Genomic DNA, 20,830 nt, shown 5'->3' on the forward strand with positions numbered 1-20,830 from the left:
CCTGGAGTCCCCACATAGAGACATCGTCTCAACAACTTTTGCACAAGGGTTCTATATTTTCTGGTTACCTTCAAATACCAGTTTGCTCCCATGTTGAAATGTAAACCTCTTTTTATAGGTAGAATACCAGTGCAAAGGCTTTCTGGAGAAGAACAGAGACACGCTATACGAGGAGCTGGTTGACATTATGAGAACGAGCAAGGTATTGTATGACTCTCTGTGTTCACTATTTATACATTATACAGTAGCACAGTAATTATAAAGGTCATATAGATATATAGATTTGATTTGAAATCTTTATTTCGAACATGTAAATAAATACAAACAATATAAAATCAAAACAAATCTCAAGAAATTAAATTAAATTTCTTTTTATAAATAAACAAAAGCAAAACATAACTCAATTTACATGTTCGAAAAGGAGTAGGAAGAAGTATACACTTATTTAACCCTACCCCTTTTCCACTACTCAAATGAGTATATATATATATATATATATATATATATATATATATATATATATATATATATATATATATATATATATATATATATATATATATATATATATATATATATATATATATATATATATATATATATATATCAAATCCCTTCCTCATCCCTGTACCTTGTGAACATCATTTCCTTATAATTCAGTTGGAATTGTCTCATATTTGGACATTGCTTTAGCACCACATTCAGACTGTTCCACAGGTTCACTCCACATATTGAAATGCAGTGTCTTCTCCTGGTAGTGCGTACACTAAGAACTTTTAAATTGAGTTCTCCCCTCAGGTTATAGCCCCCCTCTCTATCAAAGAACAGTTCTGGAATGTATCCTGGAAGTACATTACCTTTTGCTTTATACATTAATTGTGCTGTTTTAAATTCTGCAAGATCATTTAACTTTAATGTTTTTTTACTTAAAAAAATTATATGTTTGTGTGATCATGATAACCTGCAATGTGAACTATCCTTATGGCTCTTTTTTGGAGTATAAAAAGTGGTTGTAATGTAGAATTATAAGTGTTTCCCCAGACTTCAGCGCAGTAATTTGAATATGGTAAAACTAGTGAACAGTAGAGAATGTAGAGTGATTTTTTATCCAGAATGTGCTTTACTTTACTCATGACTGAAATGCTTCTTGACAGTTTAGTTTGGACATGTTCTATGTGAGGTTTCCAGCAGATTTTATGGTCTATTATTACACCTAGAAATACATTTTCATAAACTCTTTCAATAATCACATCGTTTATTTTAACTTGAGTATTTAATCTACAGTTTACAATTTTTTTTTAGCTAAAATGTTATGATAATTTGTTTCTATCAAACCATCTTTTTAATTTCTTCATTTCAGATGTGATGACCTCTAAAAGCTGCTGAATATTCTCACCAGAACAAAAAAGATTAGTGTCATCTGCAAATAAAATACATTTAAATATATTACATACTTTACATATATCGTTTATAGATATCGTATATAGATAGATAGATAGATAGATAGATAGTATAAATCTATAGATCTATAGATAGATAGATTGATTGATTGATTGATTGATTGATTGATTGATTGATTGATTGATTGATTGATTGATTGATTGATTCAGGTACCTAACCAGTACCATGGTCAAAATGAAATGCTAAGAACTCATCCGAGCAATGGAATGTGGGATGAAAAACGTCTTAAATATATTTTTGGGGGCTAGGGGAACTCCATAGCGTCTTCCAGGTGGAAGCTGAAGCTTGTCAAACAAGAATTAGCTGAGCCTTGTCCCTATTCCCATATAAAGAGAGTTATATGACAATTGTCTTTGTGGTTTCACTAAAAAACTATCCCCGCCAGTTTCTCTGAAAGAAAACAATATGCACCATAACACATTTTCCACTTCTGGGATTTATTTTCATCAGTTTCCCCTGCTGGTCAACTTTTTCCAAGTGGAGGTGCAAAGCTCTGCATCCAACAAAATCAGAGTGAGACCTGCCCGGCCTGCACTCAAACCAACCAATAAGGACCTCAGGACCACTGTCGGAGATAAGGTGTAAATGTGTACTCTGTCTGCTCACTAGAGGGTGAACACTACCAAGTAACCACACAATACTATACTATCACCACACAGTACTATATACTATCACGGTCACCACACAGTACTATATACTATCACCGCACAATACTAGACTATCACCACACAGTACTATATACTATCACCACACAGTACTATATACTATCACCGCACAATACTATATACTATCACCGCACAATACTATACTATCACCACACAGTACTATATACTATCACCACACAGTACTATTTACTATCACGGTCACCACACAGTACTATATACTATCACCGCACAATACTAGACTATCGCCACACAATACTATATACTATCACCACACAATACTATATACTATCACCGCACAATACTATACTATCACCACACAGTACTATATACTATCACCACACAGTACTATTTACTATCACCGCACAATACTATACACTATCACCACACAGTACTATATACTATCACCACACAGTACTATATACTATCACCACACAGTACTATACTATCTATCACCACACAGTACTATATACTATCACCACACAGTACTATATACTATCACCACACAATACTATACACTATCACCAGACAATACTACTATCACCACACAGTACTATATACTATCACCACACAGTACTATTTACTATCAGCACACAATACTATACTATCACCACACAATACTATATACTATCACCACACAGTACTATATACTATCACCACACAGTACTATCACCACACAGTACTATAACAACACAGTACAGTACTATCACCACACAGTACTATCACCACACAGTACTATCACCACACAGTACTATCACCACACAGTACTATCAGCACAGTTGTTGTTATCTACTCCTGGATTATTTTAGCTGAGCTACAAGAAAGCCAAAGGGAGATCCATTATAATTTCGTTGTGGGTATTTATTCCTCCATACTGATACACAATTGTGAGCGTTTGGGGTAATTATATCTGTAACGTGTGACACATAGATATCTTCTGTTACTCCAGCCTTCTAAGAGAAGATAAGATAATATATTCCTTTATTGATCCCCTTGGGGAAATTGGGGCATCATAGCAGCATGGGGGAGGGGAGGTACAGGTATGGGCAGGGTAATAGTAGAAAGACATAAATAAAAGCAATCAAATTGATTCTGAATATAAAAACATGAGAACAAGACCCCCAAACTCACCCCTGGACAGCTCTCTTACAGCAACACTCACATTGGCATCTATTGCTACAGTTCATCTCATAGTTGGTGTTCTGAACTGCTCCCAGGTCTCTGCTGTGAACTCTGTTGTTTTGTCATAGTTCCGCAGCTCTCTCTACCTACTAATGGAAACCCTGAACGCCACCACCCCACACTACGTCCGCTGCATCAAACCCAACGATGAAAAGCTCCCGTTCGAGTGAGTACCAGTTAAACAGGGCCGCTCTTGCGCCCGCCCGACTCCTATGAATGCACACGTTTTCTTTCTGTTTTAATTGTGTTTCACATGTGTGTTTGTGTTTCTTTCTGTTTTAATTGTGTTTCACGTGTGTGTTTGTGTTTCTTTCTGTTTTAATTGTGTTTCACATGTGTGTTTGTGTTTCCAGGTACGACTCCAGGCGGGTGGTGCAGCAGCTGCGCGCCTGTGGAGTCCTGGAAACGATTCATATCAGCGCTCAGAGCTACCCCTCCAGGTTACCCCGACGTCACTTATACCTTACAGTATCAGTTCCTAACTTCACAGTCTCACGTCGTGTACCTTCTTAATGTCCCGTTGGTTCAACAGGTGGACGTACATTGAGTTCTACATCAGATACAGTGTTCTGATGACCCATGAGGAGGCGGGCCTCGGTGACAGGAAGCAGACGTGCAAGACGGTGCTGCAGAGGTTGATTCAGGTCTGGTGGTTTTGATGAATGCCCTCTCTTCTCACACGGTTGAAACCTGTCACCATTGAACCGCATTCCCATGTCTCACTTTGCCTATGTGTGTCAAACCCCTCAGGACTCCAACCAGTACAAGTTTGGTCGGACGAAGATCTTCTTCCGCGCCGGCCAGGTGGCCTACCTGGAGAAGCTGCGTCTGGACCGGCTCAGAGGTGCGTGTGTGACCGTCCAAAAGCACGTCCGCGGGTGGAGCCAGAGGAGGAAGTACCGACGTATGAGGGAGGCGGCCATCGTCCTCCAGCAGTACATCAGAGGGGAGAGGCAAATCCGGTGAGAGAACTCAGTATTAACTACAGGGTTCCTACTGGTGAGCGACGTCAGTATTAACTACAGGGTTCCTACGGTGAGAGACGTCAGTATTAACTACAGGGTTCCTACGGTGAGAGGCCTCAGTATTAACTACAGGGTTCCTACGGTGAGAGACGTCAGTATTAACTACAGGGTTCCTACGGTGAGAGATGTCAGTATTAACTACAGGGTTCCTACTGGTGAGATAACTCAGTATTAACTACAGGGTTCCTACGGTGAGAGAACTCAGTATTAACTACAGGGTTCCTACCGGTGAGAGAACTCGGTATTAACTACAGGGTTCCTACGGTGAGAGACGTCAGTATTAACTACAGGGTTCCTACGGTGAGAGACGTCAGTATTAACTACAGGGTTCCTACTGGTGAGAGAACTCAGTATTAACTACAGGGTTCCTACGGTGAGAGACGTCAGTATTAACTACAGGGTTCCTACGGTGAGAGACGTCAGTATTAACTACAGGGTTCCTACTGCTGAGAGAACTCAGTATTAACTACAGGGTTCCTACGGTGAGAGACGTCAGTATTAACTACAGGGTTCCTACAGTGAGAGACATCAGTATTAACTACAGGGTTCCTACTGGTGAGAGAACTCAGTATTAACTACAGGGTTCCTACGGTGAGAGACGTCAGTATTAACTACAGGGTTCCTACGGTGAGAGAACTCAGTATTAACTACAGGGTTCCTACGGTGAGAAACTTCAGTATTAACTACAGGGTTCCTACTGCTGAGAGACCTCAGTATTAACTACAGGGTTCCTACCGGTGAGAGAACTCAGTATTAACTACAGGGTTCCTACCGGTGAGAGAACTCAGTATTAACTACAGGGTTCCTACTGGTGAGATAACTCAGTATTAACTACAGGGTTCCTACGGGTGAGAGAACTCAGTATTAACTACAGGGTTCCTACTGGTGAGAGAACTCAGTATTAACTACAGGGTTCCTACGGGTGAGAGAACTCAGTATTAACTACAGGGTTCCTACTGGTGAAAGGTATACCCTATAACTATATCCAACCTACAGTATAGTCTATCCATATAGCACTGTATAATAACAATGTACAATAACACTGTATATACATGTATATCTGTATATATATATATCGATATCTACTCATTAGTTAAACCACTGGCTAGACTGGTGTAGTATAACCATAGTGTATTCATACTTATACCACTGTATAATACTGTACAGACATTATTTGAGCATATTTACTCAGCAGCTTTATAATTATACTCCACACATTGACATGTTATACTGTTATTGCAATGACAATACATTCAATTGAATCAAATGTAATCTAATCTGTAGTTACCGGTGTCTTGCAGCTCTCTGATCTCTCCAATAGATCTCTCTTTCATTCCGACTGCCCTTAGACTCTATAATGCATCACTGTGCCTCACTGCATCACTGAGCACAGGGTGACAGTACAGCCTGGCGAAATCTTCCTGGACACTTTTCACATTATATTTTCACACTTATTACTGTACATTTTACTGTATATTTCTGTATATTCTTGGCTAGATAGTTGTATATTTAAGATTTTTGAATATATATACATACCAGAATGTATATCCCGGACCGTATTTTATTCTTTATTCTATTTTATTCTTATTTTTAACATTATTATATTCTTATTCCTATTTTAGTCCTATTGACTACCTAAATGTTTATTGTTGTTCAATGTGAGCAATCTGTATAGTGCCGAATTTCCCTCGGGATTATTAAAGGATTTCTATTCTATTCTAGTTGTGAGATAATAAGACCACTATGTTGTGTTCGTCTCCCTGCAGTAAGACAGTGACTGCTACAGCGTTGAAGCAGGGCTGGGCAGCGATGGTGATCCAGAGATACTGGAAGGGCTATCGTATGAGACAGATCTACCACCTGGTCCGCCTGGCCACCGTCACCATCCAGGCCTTCACCAGAGGATGGATCGCCCGCAAACAATACAAAATGGTAAGTGTGATCATTTGATTAAGTTTGATTAGTGTCATTTAAGTATGTCAAGTGTCAAATTAAGTGTCAACACTTGCCACTTAGACTCATTGCATCCACACTGGGATTATTCAATGAGTGACAAAATGTTTATGCTGCTATTTTAATGCATTCTGCCACTTTACACTCTAAAATGTATTGCTTCACCTTAACCGTTACTTTAATACATTCTGACACATTACTCTCATTACATCCACACTGTGAGTATTGTAATGTAAATTTTATTACAATTTTATGTCAGCATTGCCTCCGGCTTGGGCCGGCCGTCATACTGACTCAATTGGCAGAGTCAGCGGGAGGGGAGTTGATGGGTGGTAATCTGGTCGTTGTAAACAGCGACTCCTACAGGTCGGTCAGGACGCCTGCACACAGCAAGGACAGGAGATGTCGGGGGTAGTGTGAGCCTCCCACATGTTACACCTCGCCAATGAGTCCGCGCTGGCAGGTGAAAAGAAGTGGCTGGCTGACTCCGCATGTATCGGAGGGGACATGCGATAGATTCTTCAACCCTCCCTACGACCGACCAGTGTGGAATTGGCACGACTAAATTGGGATGGGAGAAAAACAGAAAAAGGAGAAAGTGGATACAAAAAGAAAAAATACAAAAAATAAATCTAAAAAAGTAATATTACGTTTTTGGCGCCCAACGGTTGGCGAGCAAACACGTAATATTACGTGATTGGCCGTGAATGAGTTAGGTGTCAACTAAATCTTAGTTGTGTGTCATGACCAACATGTAAATATAAGTTATGTGTTTTCTCTCTCTTTTGATTGATTGATTGAAAACTTTATTAACAGATTGCAGAATGGGTACAGTACAGCTCAATACACACAATTGTTAAGGGGATGCAGACCAGAGAAAGACTTTCGTCTTGTTTACATCAGGGTCCCCCATTTTCAATTCATCAGGACATATATGACATACATGACATACAGATAGTCAGTACTGCTACATCTATACATTTATGACATACCAGATTTGCAAATACAGTACTGTTTGTGATACAGAAGGAGTCAAGAAAAGGGAGTATATACATTTGACGTAGAAACTGTACATTGGAGGAGGTTGGGTGGGGGGGGTTGGGTACGTTGGGATATTGACAACCATACTATACTGGGTAATTTACATTGGAGGTGGTTGGGGGGGGGGGGGGGGGGGCACACTGTATAAACAAGCAAAACTGTACATTGAGGGGGGGGGGGGGGGGAGACACTGTACAAACAAACACAATTGTACATTGGACTATTGACAAAACCATACTAGGTAAATGACTGTACTCTGTACTCTCTCTGTATTACCTCTCAGATGGTCAAGGAGCATAAAGCCCTGGTCCTACAGAAGTATACCAGAGCCTGGCTGGCTCGGAGGCGTTTTCAGACGATACGTCGACTGGTGATTAACGTCCAGCTCGCCTTTCGAGTGCAGCAGCTCAAGAAGAAGATCGATGAGCAGGTGACGAGGTCATCCCAGAGCGCAGGGTACCACACAGGAACATGGAAAACAATTGGAAATTGGAAAACAATGAAAAGTTTTTAAAAGCCTGGAATTTGGGGCGGCTAGTTGGTGTAGTGGGCAAGGCGCTCGCCACCAATGCAGGAGACGCTGGGTTCGAGCCCAGCTCTCCGCATTGCTATCAGCTTGGCTGGTCGTTCATACTAATACAATTGGCAGTATTAGGGGGTGGGAAGCTGATGGGTGGGGATCGGACGTTGTGGACAGCGACTCCTACAGGTCGGTTGGTGCGCCTGCGCAGCAGAATCAGGAAGCGACAGGGGCGGCGTGTCCCTCCCACGCAGACTCCCGATGCTGAAAGATCGCGCTGTGCAGGTGAAAAGATGCGACGGCTGCTTCCTCGAGTACCGGAGGGGACACGTGATGTAAGACTTTGTCCACATTGCAGCCGGCTTGTGGGAGGCATGGCCTAACAGCGTTCGAGACAGGGGAGGGTAGAATTGGACGATACGAAATTGGGATGGGAGAAAAATAGAAAATGGGAGAAAAAGTAGATATAAAAAAAAAAAAAAAAAAATCTGGAATTTCATCAGAACACTGTGAATTGTTTAGTCCTGTAAGAGAGCTAATTAAAAATATATATATATATTTTGTCCTTAATTTAGACAGGTTGTCTCATTGAGATCAAGATCTCTTTTTCAAGAGAGACCTGTATACAATAGACATATACAACCACATTGGACAAACAAGTACAGTTCAGACGTAGATCACCATACAGTAGTCATACAACAAACAAGTAGATCAAAGGTCACAATTACTATTGCAAACCAGTTGTACCAGTTTTTACACATGGTTTATATAAAACTAAGTAATCCTGTGACCTAGTACCATTATGCTGTATTTAAAAGCAATCAAAGAGCAGAGATAATAGGGAAGTGTTTTAAGCAGCACTGTATAGATATATAGAATACAATGCAAGTCCCTTCTCTTAGTTAAAGGCCATCCCACTCTTTCATATAAAACACATGGGTGAGTGAGAAATGTATCTCCAGTGATAAAACGCAGTGAGCTATGATACACATAGGGGTTTTAAAGTGGAGGGAGAGGCATGCATACAGAATGTCACCATAATCAAATACAGACATAACTGCCTACTGGCAGTAGAAAAGCACGATTAGTTTCTATACAAGAATTACTTTCAACTTTTTAGACAGTTCCATATGAGAACCTATTATCTATTATACGATTCTACAATTTTTATTTGACATCACAAGGCAAAGGTAAAAGAATGTATTATAAATCTGTAATGTCTACTAAATGTGGTCTGGAATGTGTTTGGAAATTTTAAATGGAAAAAGTACAGGAACCCTGGTAGCTATTCCGGCCTAGTCTTGTGTGCAGTAGGAGGCTTATATGAATGCCTTAAAAACCCCATAGAACAAAGAGAACCGTGCTCTGGTGGAGAGACTGACAAGTCTGGCCAGTTCCCACGCCCACAGCCTGGACATGGTGCAGAGTCTAAAGGCTCAGCTGGAGAAATCAGCCAAAGAGAGGGTCTCTCTGGAGGCACGGGGGAAGAAAGCCATGGAAGAGGCTCTTCGGGTAAGTGTTCTTCTGATTTAACACTTAAAGGTGCTATAAATAAAATTTTATGTAGAGTAATCATTTAAAAAATATAATACATCCACTGAGCTTTTAGTAAGGTGCAGAATAAAAGTATTGCTTTTCCCCCCAAAAAATCTTGATGAATGAATTTATGATTTAAAGATTGTTGGCGGGTCCAAAATTAATGTTGTTGTTTACATGTTGCATGCATGTATCCTCTCCCTACTTCCCATTTCCCCATCTGGAATTCACCTGATTGGATAAATGACATGCTGGTGCTCTAGTGTGACATCTAGTGGCCGAATGTTTTCTATAGCACCTTTTAACTCTTTGCCTGCCAAACCCGAGAAAAGTCGGGTTTCGTCACCAACCGTTGAGCGCCAAACCCGACTTTTCTCTGGTTTTGATCCTTTGATCTTTTTCCTTTGATCCCCGTTCTAAACACTTGCTCGGAGCTCCCTGGGTCTCCCTGGCACAGCTGCCTACATTGGAATTGCAATGACGATCGAATCCCGCCAGGTGGCAGTATCACCTACCTTTTGAACTGGGATAGTTTAGTGTGGGGCCACTTTAGTGTGGGGAGTGTCTGCAAGAACTCCTCCCCCTCAGAGGGAATCAGGACAGAGTGATCGCTCAGAGATTTTATCGCCTCAAACCTATTGTTTCCCATATACATGAGTACCGTAAATCCTCTAATAGTGGAGGGTACTCGAATCAAGGACGGGCCTCTTATATAAGCCGGGGGTTCGATACATGCAGATAAATACAGGCCGGCTTCCAATACAAGGTTGCAAAAAGAGTTAAATTTGTATTTTTCGTGCCGTGACATAGAATGAGATAAACTCTTGCCAATGCAAATTAAGTGCTGCCTCTCTCTACACTGACTACATTAACGTTTCCCTCGCGTTAGCATTAGCGTTAGCTAACGTTGTCATCATAGCCAGATCTGTGGTGTCAGCTGGATGACGTTGGCTTGTTTTGCAAACGTTGGTTAACCTTCGCTATCTATATGGCGTTGGCAGGCGGGGCTGGCGTTGTCCAGTTGATATTACAGATCATGATGCTATGATAGCGTTAGCTAAAGCTACTGCATGTTATCATCAACTCGATTCGACTGAGGAAGAGTTGAGAGGTACCACACGCTAAATCGTCCCCGGACCCCGCAACCTATAGACAGTTCCAACTTCAGTGTGTGAATTACGTTAATCCACCAGTTTCACCCTGACAAAGCAAATACCGTACTCATGTCTAAATAAAATCAATCAATCACAATTACAATTGGCCAGTTTGTGAAATTAAGGCCTGCCTCTTATATAAGCCTCTCTCTAATAAAGGCCTGGTGCTCTTTGCAGCTGAGGTAAATACAAGACCCGTCCTATATTTGAGGATTTACGGTATACACATATACACAAGTAATCGCGATCGCGATGGGATCACTGGGATTATTCTTTTTGGAGTACCTTCTGGCTAAGGTAAGGTCTATTCTATGCCGTATTTTACCGGACCTAAAACATGCTTTTGGTAATGATCACAGTTTCGAGTTAAAACGACCCCCCCCCTTGATGATTTTGTGAAGACACATATCTATATGGTATACCTTTGATTTGGAAGTATTTGGAGTTTCAGGCGAGCAACCCGAACGATTTGGGCATAATGCATATAACCCGTCATATCTCGCGATTTATGAAAAAATACTGGATTATTTTGGAAAGGGGTGATGTTTAGCATGGAATAGCGCACAAACTACAGTATGTAGAAATTAACTGGCTAGTCAGTGATGGACTATGAACAATGCTTGTCAAATGAGCCATACTATTGTCTCCATAGCTATAATACAGAACACACGATTGGTCCGCAAACATCGCTAAAATGGTCAATAATGCTGGTGCCATTGAGTAGAGATGGGAAAACAGCATGGCGGTCAATGAGTTAAGAGTATGACACAGTATCATCTTTTGTCACCTTTTTTCTTTTTTTTTTGAAAGGTTGAGCATTATAACTTTTAAATGAATCACGCTATTCTGTCACTCTTGTACTTGAAGACGATTACCCAGCTTCAAGAAGAGAAGGATGTGCTGACCCTGCAGAAACAACTCTTGGAGCAAACGTTCAATACTTCCACCAAAGAGGACAAGGGTACTGGGCATCAAGATTCCCATTTCTATTGTTTTTATTATTCATATATATATATATATATATATTTTTATTTTTATTTTTTATTTTTTTTATATAATTCTTCATGATGATATGAACCAAATGTTACTGTGTTTTACACATTTACAGATAACTATGATCAAATCAAAAGAAATCTCCAAGAGGGGAAAGAAAAGGAAGAAAGACTTAGAAAGTGAGTAAAGCGAATATCAGATCTACTTTTTCCTCAAAACGTTGCCAACATTTTGCAGACAAAGATCATTCAGCCCACCTAATGGATAGTTCTTTAGTTTAGTTTAGTTTAGTTTAGTTGACAATTATTAAAATACATGTTACAACAAGTCATGCATCCTAATATTATCAAAGTCAAAGTCAAAGTCAGCTTTATTGTCACCTCTCGTAATGTGCAAGACATACAGAGAAATTAAATTGCGTTTCCCCCTTCCCACAGTGTACTGTATAGTGTATAGGATAGCACAAAGGATAGCACAAAGAAGTCACAGACTTATTTCCATTGTGGTCCTTGGTCTCAGCAGCACATGGTATTTACATTATTAACATCAGTCTACAGTATATTGCTAAAAGTAAAATTAAACAAATACAACAACATTTAAAGATCTTATACACTAAAGCAGGAAGCCTCCCTCCACTGTCAGTCTCTTGAGTTACTCTGGGACTTTCCAAGGAGTCATTTCCTAACGTTCACCTTGAAACTATATACATGTGTTCAAGCCCTGCTTGATGGTCAACGGCAACTCATTCCACTCCTGTGTGAGATAGATAGTTGACCGTATGTTCCCTGGTCAGAATCGCAGAGAACAACCTTCTGATCCAGAGGGAGGACCACGAGAAAGAGGTGGAGACTCTGAAGGAGGAGATGAGGAGAACGAAGGAGGAGAGGATCGCTCTTCAGCGTCAGATTGAAGACAAAGGCCAGGTGAACTCCGACCTACAGGAGCAGCTGATCCGGCTCAGCAAGCACGTCAAGGCCATCCCAGAGCTGCGCAGAGACCTGCACAGCCTGCAGACGCAGAGGGACGACCTGGACCGGAAGATGAAGGAGCAGTCGGAACAAGCGAGAGGTATACATTTTTAAAGAGCAAAGTTATTTTGAGAATTCACAATATGTTATTCCTGCACCCCAAGACAGTTCAGTCAGTATTTATGAACACCATAAACGCTTTCCCCTGAAGCTAGAAATAAGAGAGAGGACCTTTTGATTTGTGACGTCTACCGGATGTGAAACGTGGGGTTAATCCATAATCATTAAATGTTAAATTGAGGTTTGTATTCTAGTATTGTGAAAGGGTCTGAACCAGAATGTAAATTGGATATTTGTTTAAATGGGAAACAAATTTAAACAAAAATGGGCATTCCCCTTTAACTCATTCAGGGCAGAGGCCTTTCCCCATCTTGCTCTAGCTAGGCCAGGTTTCCATTACATGTTTTCACTGTGCGTCACCTTGTTTGTAGAGCTATATCTATATTCTATATTATAGATATGGATACAATACTATGGTCATTTGACAGTAACTATCTTCTGTCCAAGATGCAAAAAAGAATGAATTTTTTCATGAATACGTTCGTGCGGCATGCCGTGGTGAATATAAGTATAATTTTGGAATGATCCGGGCTAATTCCTGGGAGGCCGGCTACAGGGCGCAACGTGAATTCTACTAAAAGCATTGGCGTTTCGTCCCTGGACACGCTACTATTTCCAAATCAAATATATATAATAGGTATTATGTCTCATCATGAATGCATGAAAGGGGGGAGGGGGGGGGGTCGTTTCTGATGCGTTGATCGCCAGTAACGTCATTCGTTATTACCACAACACACACCGATTAGCTGGATCGGTATGGAAACATTGTTGGATCAAGCTGAAATTGACGTCAGATAGCCCTTACCTGTGGTCAGGGGTATTCCAAAAAAAATATTCCAATTGTTTGATCGCCATCTGGTCCATCTGATGTCCATCTCGTCCACGACATAATCCAGCACAACATATCCATCGATTGTCCTGAAAACTATTCAATGCGATCGAGTGAAGCCCTAGGTTTCCCTGTACTAGAAAACTGCACCCGGAGCGGTTTAAAAGTAACACCCGATCTGGAACAGGGTTTACTGTCTACAAGCAGGATCTGTCCGGTACTGCACCCTCGGTGTCCCAGTATGCCTTTTTATTTTTAAACTTACATTTTTATTAAACATTTATAGACAAACAACACGACATATACAATAACCTCAACAACACTATTAAACAGACATAAATAATAAAGAAAAAATTTTAATACCCAAAAGACGAAAAATAAAAAATACTGACTTAAGCAAATAAAAAACATAAAACAGTTGTCATACCTTAAACAAAAATAAAATTAGAAAACATTAAGTGTGTGACATGGGTTCAGAGACCCTCTTTGAACCTCTTTCCTCGTTTACCCTTCGCCCTCTTGTGGTGTATTTGGTTCTTCCTCTGTGATGTCGTTTTCGTTCCCCTTGTAATCCTCCCACTTTCCCCATCTTTCTCCAAATTTCTCTTCCTGTAACCTCAGCATGTGTGTTATCCTCTCCATATCCTGTATCTCTTCCACTATTCCTACCCATTGTGCTATTGTCGGTGGGTCTTCCTTGTACCACAGTCTCGTTATTGCTTTTCTGGCCGCTATCAACATTATCTTTATTAAATATTTGTCCCCCCCTTGTATTTCCTCGTGTGTCAGGTCTCCTAAGTAAAGCACCAGTCCTGTTTGTGGTAACCCGTATCCTAATATTCTGATCATTGCCTCCCCTATCTCCTCCCAATACCCCTTCAGCTTCTGACATCCCCAGAATATGTGCGTGTGATTTGCCCCCTCCTTCCCACACATCCTCCAGCATGCTCTTTGTGTTGGTGCATATTTTCCCTTCAGCTCTGGGGTTATAAAGAATCTGATTATGTTTTTCCATCCAAACTCTTTCCATATCCTCCATCCTGTTGTTGAATGTTGCACCTCGCATATGTTCCCCCATTCCTTCCCTGTTATTTCTATCTCTAGCTCTCTCTCCCATTTCTCCCTTATGTAATCGGTCGTGTGTCCCTTGCTGTTCCCAGTATGCCTTTTAACGGCAACATACGGGTCCTTGACATTGAATAGAATATTAAAATCGAAAAAAAAGCAAAAACGATTCAAAAACGTATATATACGTGATTGGCCCTTAACTCATTGGATGCCAGACCCGATATAAGTCGGGTTAACTTGCTGATGCTTGAGCGCCAAACCCGAGAAAAGTCGGGTTTTCATCGTTATTTCTTTTATTCTATATTTCCATTCATTATCCATCTAGGGAGCCTAGTGTTATCATAGGGAATGAGTCTGAGATCGCAAAAGTGCAATACCGGCCGCATCCTACCAGGCGGTGGTATCGAGCACCCTTGGAAACCTTGTGTCTTGGGCTGTGCGTCGATTATATGGGTCCAGGTTGCGTGAATATTAAAGGCAACCAACTTGTGTTCAGCTTTTCTCTGATTGGCCCCGCCCCCACGCGGCAGGCAAGCGGCAGCCGTCCCACGTCCCAAATGAAATCCAAGGAGCAAGCGGCAGCAGTGGAGGACGCAGGCTGCTGACTGATTATGAAATGCGCGGAGCATAATGCTGAGGCAGATTCACGCGTCACTGTACATCACTTCTGAAGTATAAACAAACTAGGTTATTATGTTTCGCGTTTTTAACGCTGACTGATTATGAAATGCGCGGAGCATAATGTTGAGGCAGATTCACGCGTCACTGTACATCACTTCTGAAGTATAAACAAACTAGGTTATTATGTTTCGCGTTTTTAACGCTGACTGATTATGAAATGCGCGGAGCATAATGTTGAGGCAGATTCACTCGTCACTGTACATCACTTCTGAAGTATTTACAAACTAGCTGACTGAACTAGAAAGCGTAACGTTATTATGTTTCGCGTTTTTAACAACCAACTACCAGATTCACTCGTCACTGTACATCACTTCTGAAGTATAAACAAACTATACTGCTGTGACGATTTTGAATATCTTAACATGTATTTACGTCCATAATTTTTTTTAGATGAATGATTGTGGATATAATATAGAAAACACATCATTATGATATTGTCAGATGGCGCAAAATACCAGATTCATGCGTCACTGTACATCACTTCTGAAGTATAAACAAACTATACTGCTGTGACGATTTTGAATATCTTAACATGTATTTACGCCCATACAATTTTTTAGATGAATGATTGTGGATATAATATAGAAAACACATCATTATGATATTGTCAGATGGCGTTGTCAGATGTGTAGAATTCACCTACTTACAATTATGTACCTTACTGTACCTCTGCTTGCGCCTACAGCACAGCAGGTAATGGCGTTAATCAATGAAACATGTAACCTACACCTACTGTACCTTACTGTACCTCTGCTTGCGCCTACAGCACAGCAGGTAATGGCGTTAATCAATTAAACATGCAAATTGCTCTGTGCTGGCACAAAAACTTGCACGTTGGCGGCAGGGTCCATCGCGAAATAGTTAGTTAGTTAGGCAGTTAGTTATGGCGTTAAGTGATGCGGCGATAGCGATATGGCATTAACCAACAACAACGGGCATTAACCAACAACGCAAACACAACGAGGCATTAACCAACGAGCACCTCTCGAGCACCTCTCAGAGCACCTGGGGGAGCCTCATGCGCGGCCGCGGTCACTCTCTGCCGCGTCTGCCGCGTCTCTCTCTGTTACTGACAACACACAGTGCGGATAAGGGCGTGTGCTAGGGCGGTCACGTGGCCGTGTGGCCAATCAGAGAAACGCTGAACGAAAAGCTGAACACAAGTTGGTTGCCTTTAATATTCACGCGTCGAGGTCGGCTATTTTTCTCCAGGCAAGGGACGCGGTTATAACGCTCTTATCAAACACTCCCGATCCATGTTCTGTGGTGGATTATGTTGGCGACACGATGGACATCAATACTTGGAATGGCGATCAGATAATTGGAATATTCTTTTTGGGGTACATCCTAGTCAAGGTAAGGGCTATATGATATCAATCTTGCGTTGATCCGAGAATGGGTCTCATTCTCGAACGAAGTTACGACAAAATATTTCGTCTTAGCCAGATTTCGGCCTATTTAAGACATATTAGGGCTGGGAGTGGGAGTCCTCAAATTTTCCTGAGATCTTATTTGAGAGCAGATCTAAGAGTGCTGAGGAGCACACTTAAATATGCTCTCAGCCCACGATCAAATCTCATGATTGATTGACTAATTTAAAATTGTATTATAACTTGACAGACTGTGTTCTCATAGTGATTCCTTCATGTTAACGCTACAGGCCTCCTTGGAATTAATTACTTGATCATAATTAAAATAAATATGACAATATTTGTACGATAAGAAATTACGCATTTGATGTCGGAAAAATAAATAATATGGATTCATCTGATCACAGGGCAGCTGGATTAACCATATCTGAACCAGCTATTTTGGACAAATGTATAATTACTTTAATTACTCAGATATTCAAACACAATTATGCAATTATTGTGAAATGATTGAAAATAATAATAATTTAATGCCTTCTGTGGAATTTGCATTTCTTATTTGTTACACATCTGTTTTAATGATTAATTATATACATTTGAAAGAATGCAGGTCAACATGCAATGTATCCCATTGATTGGTATTGATTGAAAACTTTATTAACAGATTGCAGAATGGGTACAGTACAGTACAGCTCAATTACATAAGGGGATGCAGACCAGAGAAAGAATTTCGTCTTGTTTACATCAGGGTCCCCCATTTTCAATTCATCATAACATATATGGCACACACGACACAGATAGACAGTACTGCTACATCTATACATTTATGACATACCAGATTTGCAAATACAGTACTGTTTGTGATACAAAAAGAGTCCAGAAAAGAGAGTACATTTGACGTAGAAACTGTTGGAGGAGGTTGGGTAGGAGGGGTGGTATAGACTTACACTGTACAAGCAAAACTGTACATTGGAATATTGACAAAACCATACTTGGTCATTTACTGTACATTGGAGGGGGTTGATATAGCTATAAACCTGCATTCCTTCGAATATATCAATTAAACTTATATTAAAAATAGACTATATAGCCTATACACCAACACTGAAATGACAGTGGATAAATAAATAAGAACTAAAGCTAATCGGTGGAAATAGACTGCATTAATATTCCATAACAAGTCTTGTGTGCGCCTACGAATGAACAGTACAGTATTATGGAATAATAAGCCATACTGCTTCATTCATTACGCCCGCCGGCCCGTAGGCTATATATTATATGTCATTCATTCATTCATATACAGTACTGCGCGCGCGTGTGTGTGAGCGCGCGCTGCGGCAGGTGTGTACCGCGAGCTGTATATGATGCCAATACATTAATCTAATCTAGTTTTGATGGGCGCAAGCGTGATTATGAAACCTAGATGCATTTCTCGGAGACGCTCTCTGATTGGCACTGACTGACGCTAGGTTTCGTAATCACGCGGCTCTCAAAGCACTTCCGCCATTCCATTTCACACAGCTGCGTCAACAGTTGCTTTATAAGGACTGTCGGGAGCGTGGTTTGTATGCAAATGACCTGAACGGGAACGCACTTTGGAGTTTACGACAGAATGCCATTCTCCAAGCAGATATCAGATCATATAATTTCTGCGACCGTTTCAGCCACTTAAGACATATCTCCAGCACGTTCAGGACTCAGAGTGTACTTGTCATAGATTATGTCTCAGTGGTTCCAAGATGAGTCTTCCAGAATATATCTTTGAAACATTTTCGGGAATGAGACCCAATGTCTTCATTGCGATCCGAGCATATGTGTGTAACGTTAGTCCGCAACGTATTCCGTTGGTGACGATCAAAGCATCAAAAAAACTACCCCCCCCCCACCCTTTCATGCATTCATGATGGAACATAATACCTATCATATGCATTGTATTTTTTAATTGTAGCGTGTGTAGGGACGAAATGCCAATGCATTTAGTATAATACACGTTGCAGGCTATTACCAGCCTCTCAGGAATTACCCTAGACCGCTCTAAAACCATACTTATATTCACCACGGTATAAAATGGGAATGTATGGATGAAAAAATTATTTCTTTTTCACATATTGAACGATAGATACTCAATGTCAAATGGGCCATAGTATTGTATCCATAGCTATAATATAGAATATAGTTATAGCCCTGCAAACACGCCACGTATTCCTATACTTTAGAACGCTGGCCTTTTAACCACACATCGCGCATATCGCTCCGGCGCTGATTGAGTTAACCGTTGGCGCCCAATAACATATATAAATGTTGTTTGCCGTGAAAGAGTTAATGTCCTTCTTTTGGAGTGGAAATTAATGTAGATAGTGTGGCGTTTACACAAACTGAGATGTTTTCCTGTTGTCACTGTTTTCTACAGCGAAAATGAGCATGGTTACAAGACAACTTCTCAGCGGCGTGGTTGACGAGGAGGTCCTGTTGAGGTGGTCTAACTATTTGGGTTTTTATTAATATCACACTTTTTCACATGTCTTTCATTTCACATCATTTAGCTCACACCGTTGTTGTTGTTGTTGTTGTTGTTGTTGTTGTTGTTGTTGTTCTGAAGGTTGACTCCAGACGACCCAGAGAAGATCCATGAAATGGGGGATCTAGTCACAGCGTTTGACGGCCTTCAGAAAGCCACAAGGTCTCATTTCCTTCTCCTGTCATTCAGATCTGTATAGACCACCGCAACACTTCCGGTATTCTGAAATCATGGGAGAGAGAGCGGGGGGAGAAAATGAATGAATGTGGATGAGAGCCTTGCCCTTGACATTAAGTAGTTGTAGCTACGGCTGTGGGGGTGCTGGAGACATGATCCAATAGACCTTTATATGCCTGAGTCTCCTGAACACGGAGCACCCAATCCCAAGTTGATCGGCACTTTCTTGGCCAAGCTATAGTCACTTTCCCGCACCTACTCCCCAACTCTGCATGCACAGATTGCCCACGAAGTCCCAAGAATCAATCTGCGCAGTGCGCATGCGTAGTTCGGGAGTAGGTGCGGACAACATAATGCTATGAGCTATGGTAATAACTTGGTGTAAGACTTTCATTTCATACTCATTTCTAGCTGACTAAATCAACCCTGTCATGTTTGTACACCTATTTCACTATTTAAAAATATTAAAATTATTATATTATATTATATATTTTGTATACATATTACTATTCATAATAGTTGAATAATAGTTGTCAGATTGAATCACACCCTTCCAGCCTTTGTCTCAACGTGAACGGTTTTTCCTGCAGAATGCTGGACCACCACCAGAGGGAGCAGAGGGAGAACCATCAGAGCCAGGTGGAGGGTTTGACGTTGAAGGTGGAGCACGTCCAGAATGAGAACAGTCAACTGCAAAAGCTGTTTCAGGAGAAGAGTGATGTCACTGACAGCATTCGCCAGGAGGTGTCCAGGCTCAGCAGTGAAAACGCGGTAGGTTTGATGTAGATATTTTCTTTGTGGACTCATTTGGGATTCTATAAACTGGGATTAATGCAGTAGCTACTGTAGGCCTACCTATACAAAGTATTCCATCCCAGACATGAATAAAAGGCTGCATTTCTATAGAGCCTTTCTAGTACTACTCAAATAACTTTACAACAATAATAATAATAACAATAATAGTAATAAATTAGATTTATATAGCGCTTTTCTACAATGAAATGACTGCATACATTTGTCATGTGTGGGCCCCATTGGGAATAGAACCCCTAACCCTGGCAGTGTTAGTAAGCTCAGAGCTTAGTAGGCAAGCAACAGGTGATTGAAATTACATAAACGATTACCATTAAATAAGCGATTACCATTAAATTACAACCGTGGCCAATGAGATGTGGCATTACACCCAATTGGTCAGCATGTAGTAGTAGTAGTTGTAGTAGTAAAAGTAGTGGTAGTGGTAGTGGTGGTGGTGGTGGTGGTGGTGGTGGTAGTAGTAGTAGTAGTAGTAGTAGTAGTAGTAGTAGTAGTAGTAGTAGTACTAGTACTAGTACTAGTAGTAGTAGTAGTAGTAGTAGTAGTAGTAGTAGTAGTAGTAGTAGTAGTATTATTATTCAGTCATCATCACACACAATATAATATGCACAATCCTTCCACTGTAAATAAGGTCAATAGTCTTTGTTTTGTAACTGAAAGGGTACATGTTGAAGCATAATGCTTATGCCTGTCCTATATTCTTGCCAAATTAAGCTACCCTACTAAACAAAATAATATATCAAAATAGAAATCATTCAA

At 40.6% G+C, this 20,830-nt stretch overlaps 1 protein-coding gene across 1 annotated transcript in view; it reads left to right on the forward strand.

Annotated features, from left to right (window-relative positions):
- myo5c (myosin VC) overlaps positions 1–20,830 on the forward strand; it is a 39,671-nt gene that overhangs the window by 8,681 nt on the left and 10,160 nt on the right. Inside the window, exons 14-28 of the mRNA XM_084334401.1 lie at positions 119–202; positions 1,912–2,040; positions 3,374–3,471; positions 3,659–3,745; positions 3,838–3,949; positions 4,056–4,267; positions 6,097–6,262; positions 7,608–7,754; positions 9,192–9,356; positions 11,402–11,495; positions 11,643–11,706; positions 12,321–12,595; positions 18,974–19,037; positions 19,163–19,243; positions 19,849–20,029. Coding sequence (XP_084190527.1) covers positions 119–202; positions 1,912–2,040; positions 3,374–3,471; positions 3,659–3,745; positions 3,838–3,949; positions 4,056–4,267; positions 6,097–6,262; positions 7,608–7,754; positions 9,192–9,356; positions 11,402–11,495; positions 11,643–11,706; positions 12,321–12,595; positions 18,974–19,037; positions 19,163–19,243; positions 19,849–20,029 — 1,959 coding nt within the window. The remainder of the gene's footprint in view (positions 1–118; positions 203–1,911; positions 2,041–3,373; positions 3,472–3,658; positions 3,746–3,837; positions 3,950–4,055; positions 4,268–6,096; positions 6,263–7,607; positions 7,755–9,191; positions 9,357–11,401; positions 11,496–11,642; positions 11,707–12,320; positions 12,596–18,973; positions 19,038–19,162; positions 19,244–19,848; positions 20,030–20,830) is intronic.

This window comes from Notolepis coatsorum, assembly GCF_963971535.1.
Source record: "Notolepis coatsorum genome assembly, chromosome: 18".
Lineage (NCBI taxonomy): Eukaryota > Metazoa > Chordata > Actinopteri > Aulopiformes > Paralepididae > Notolepis > Notolepis coatsorum.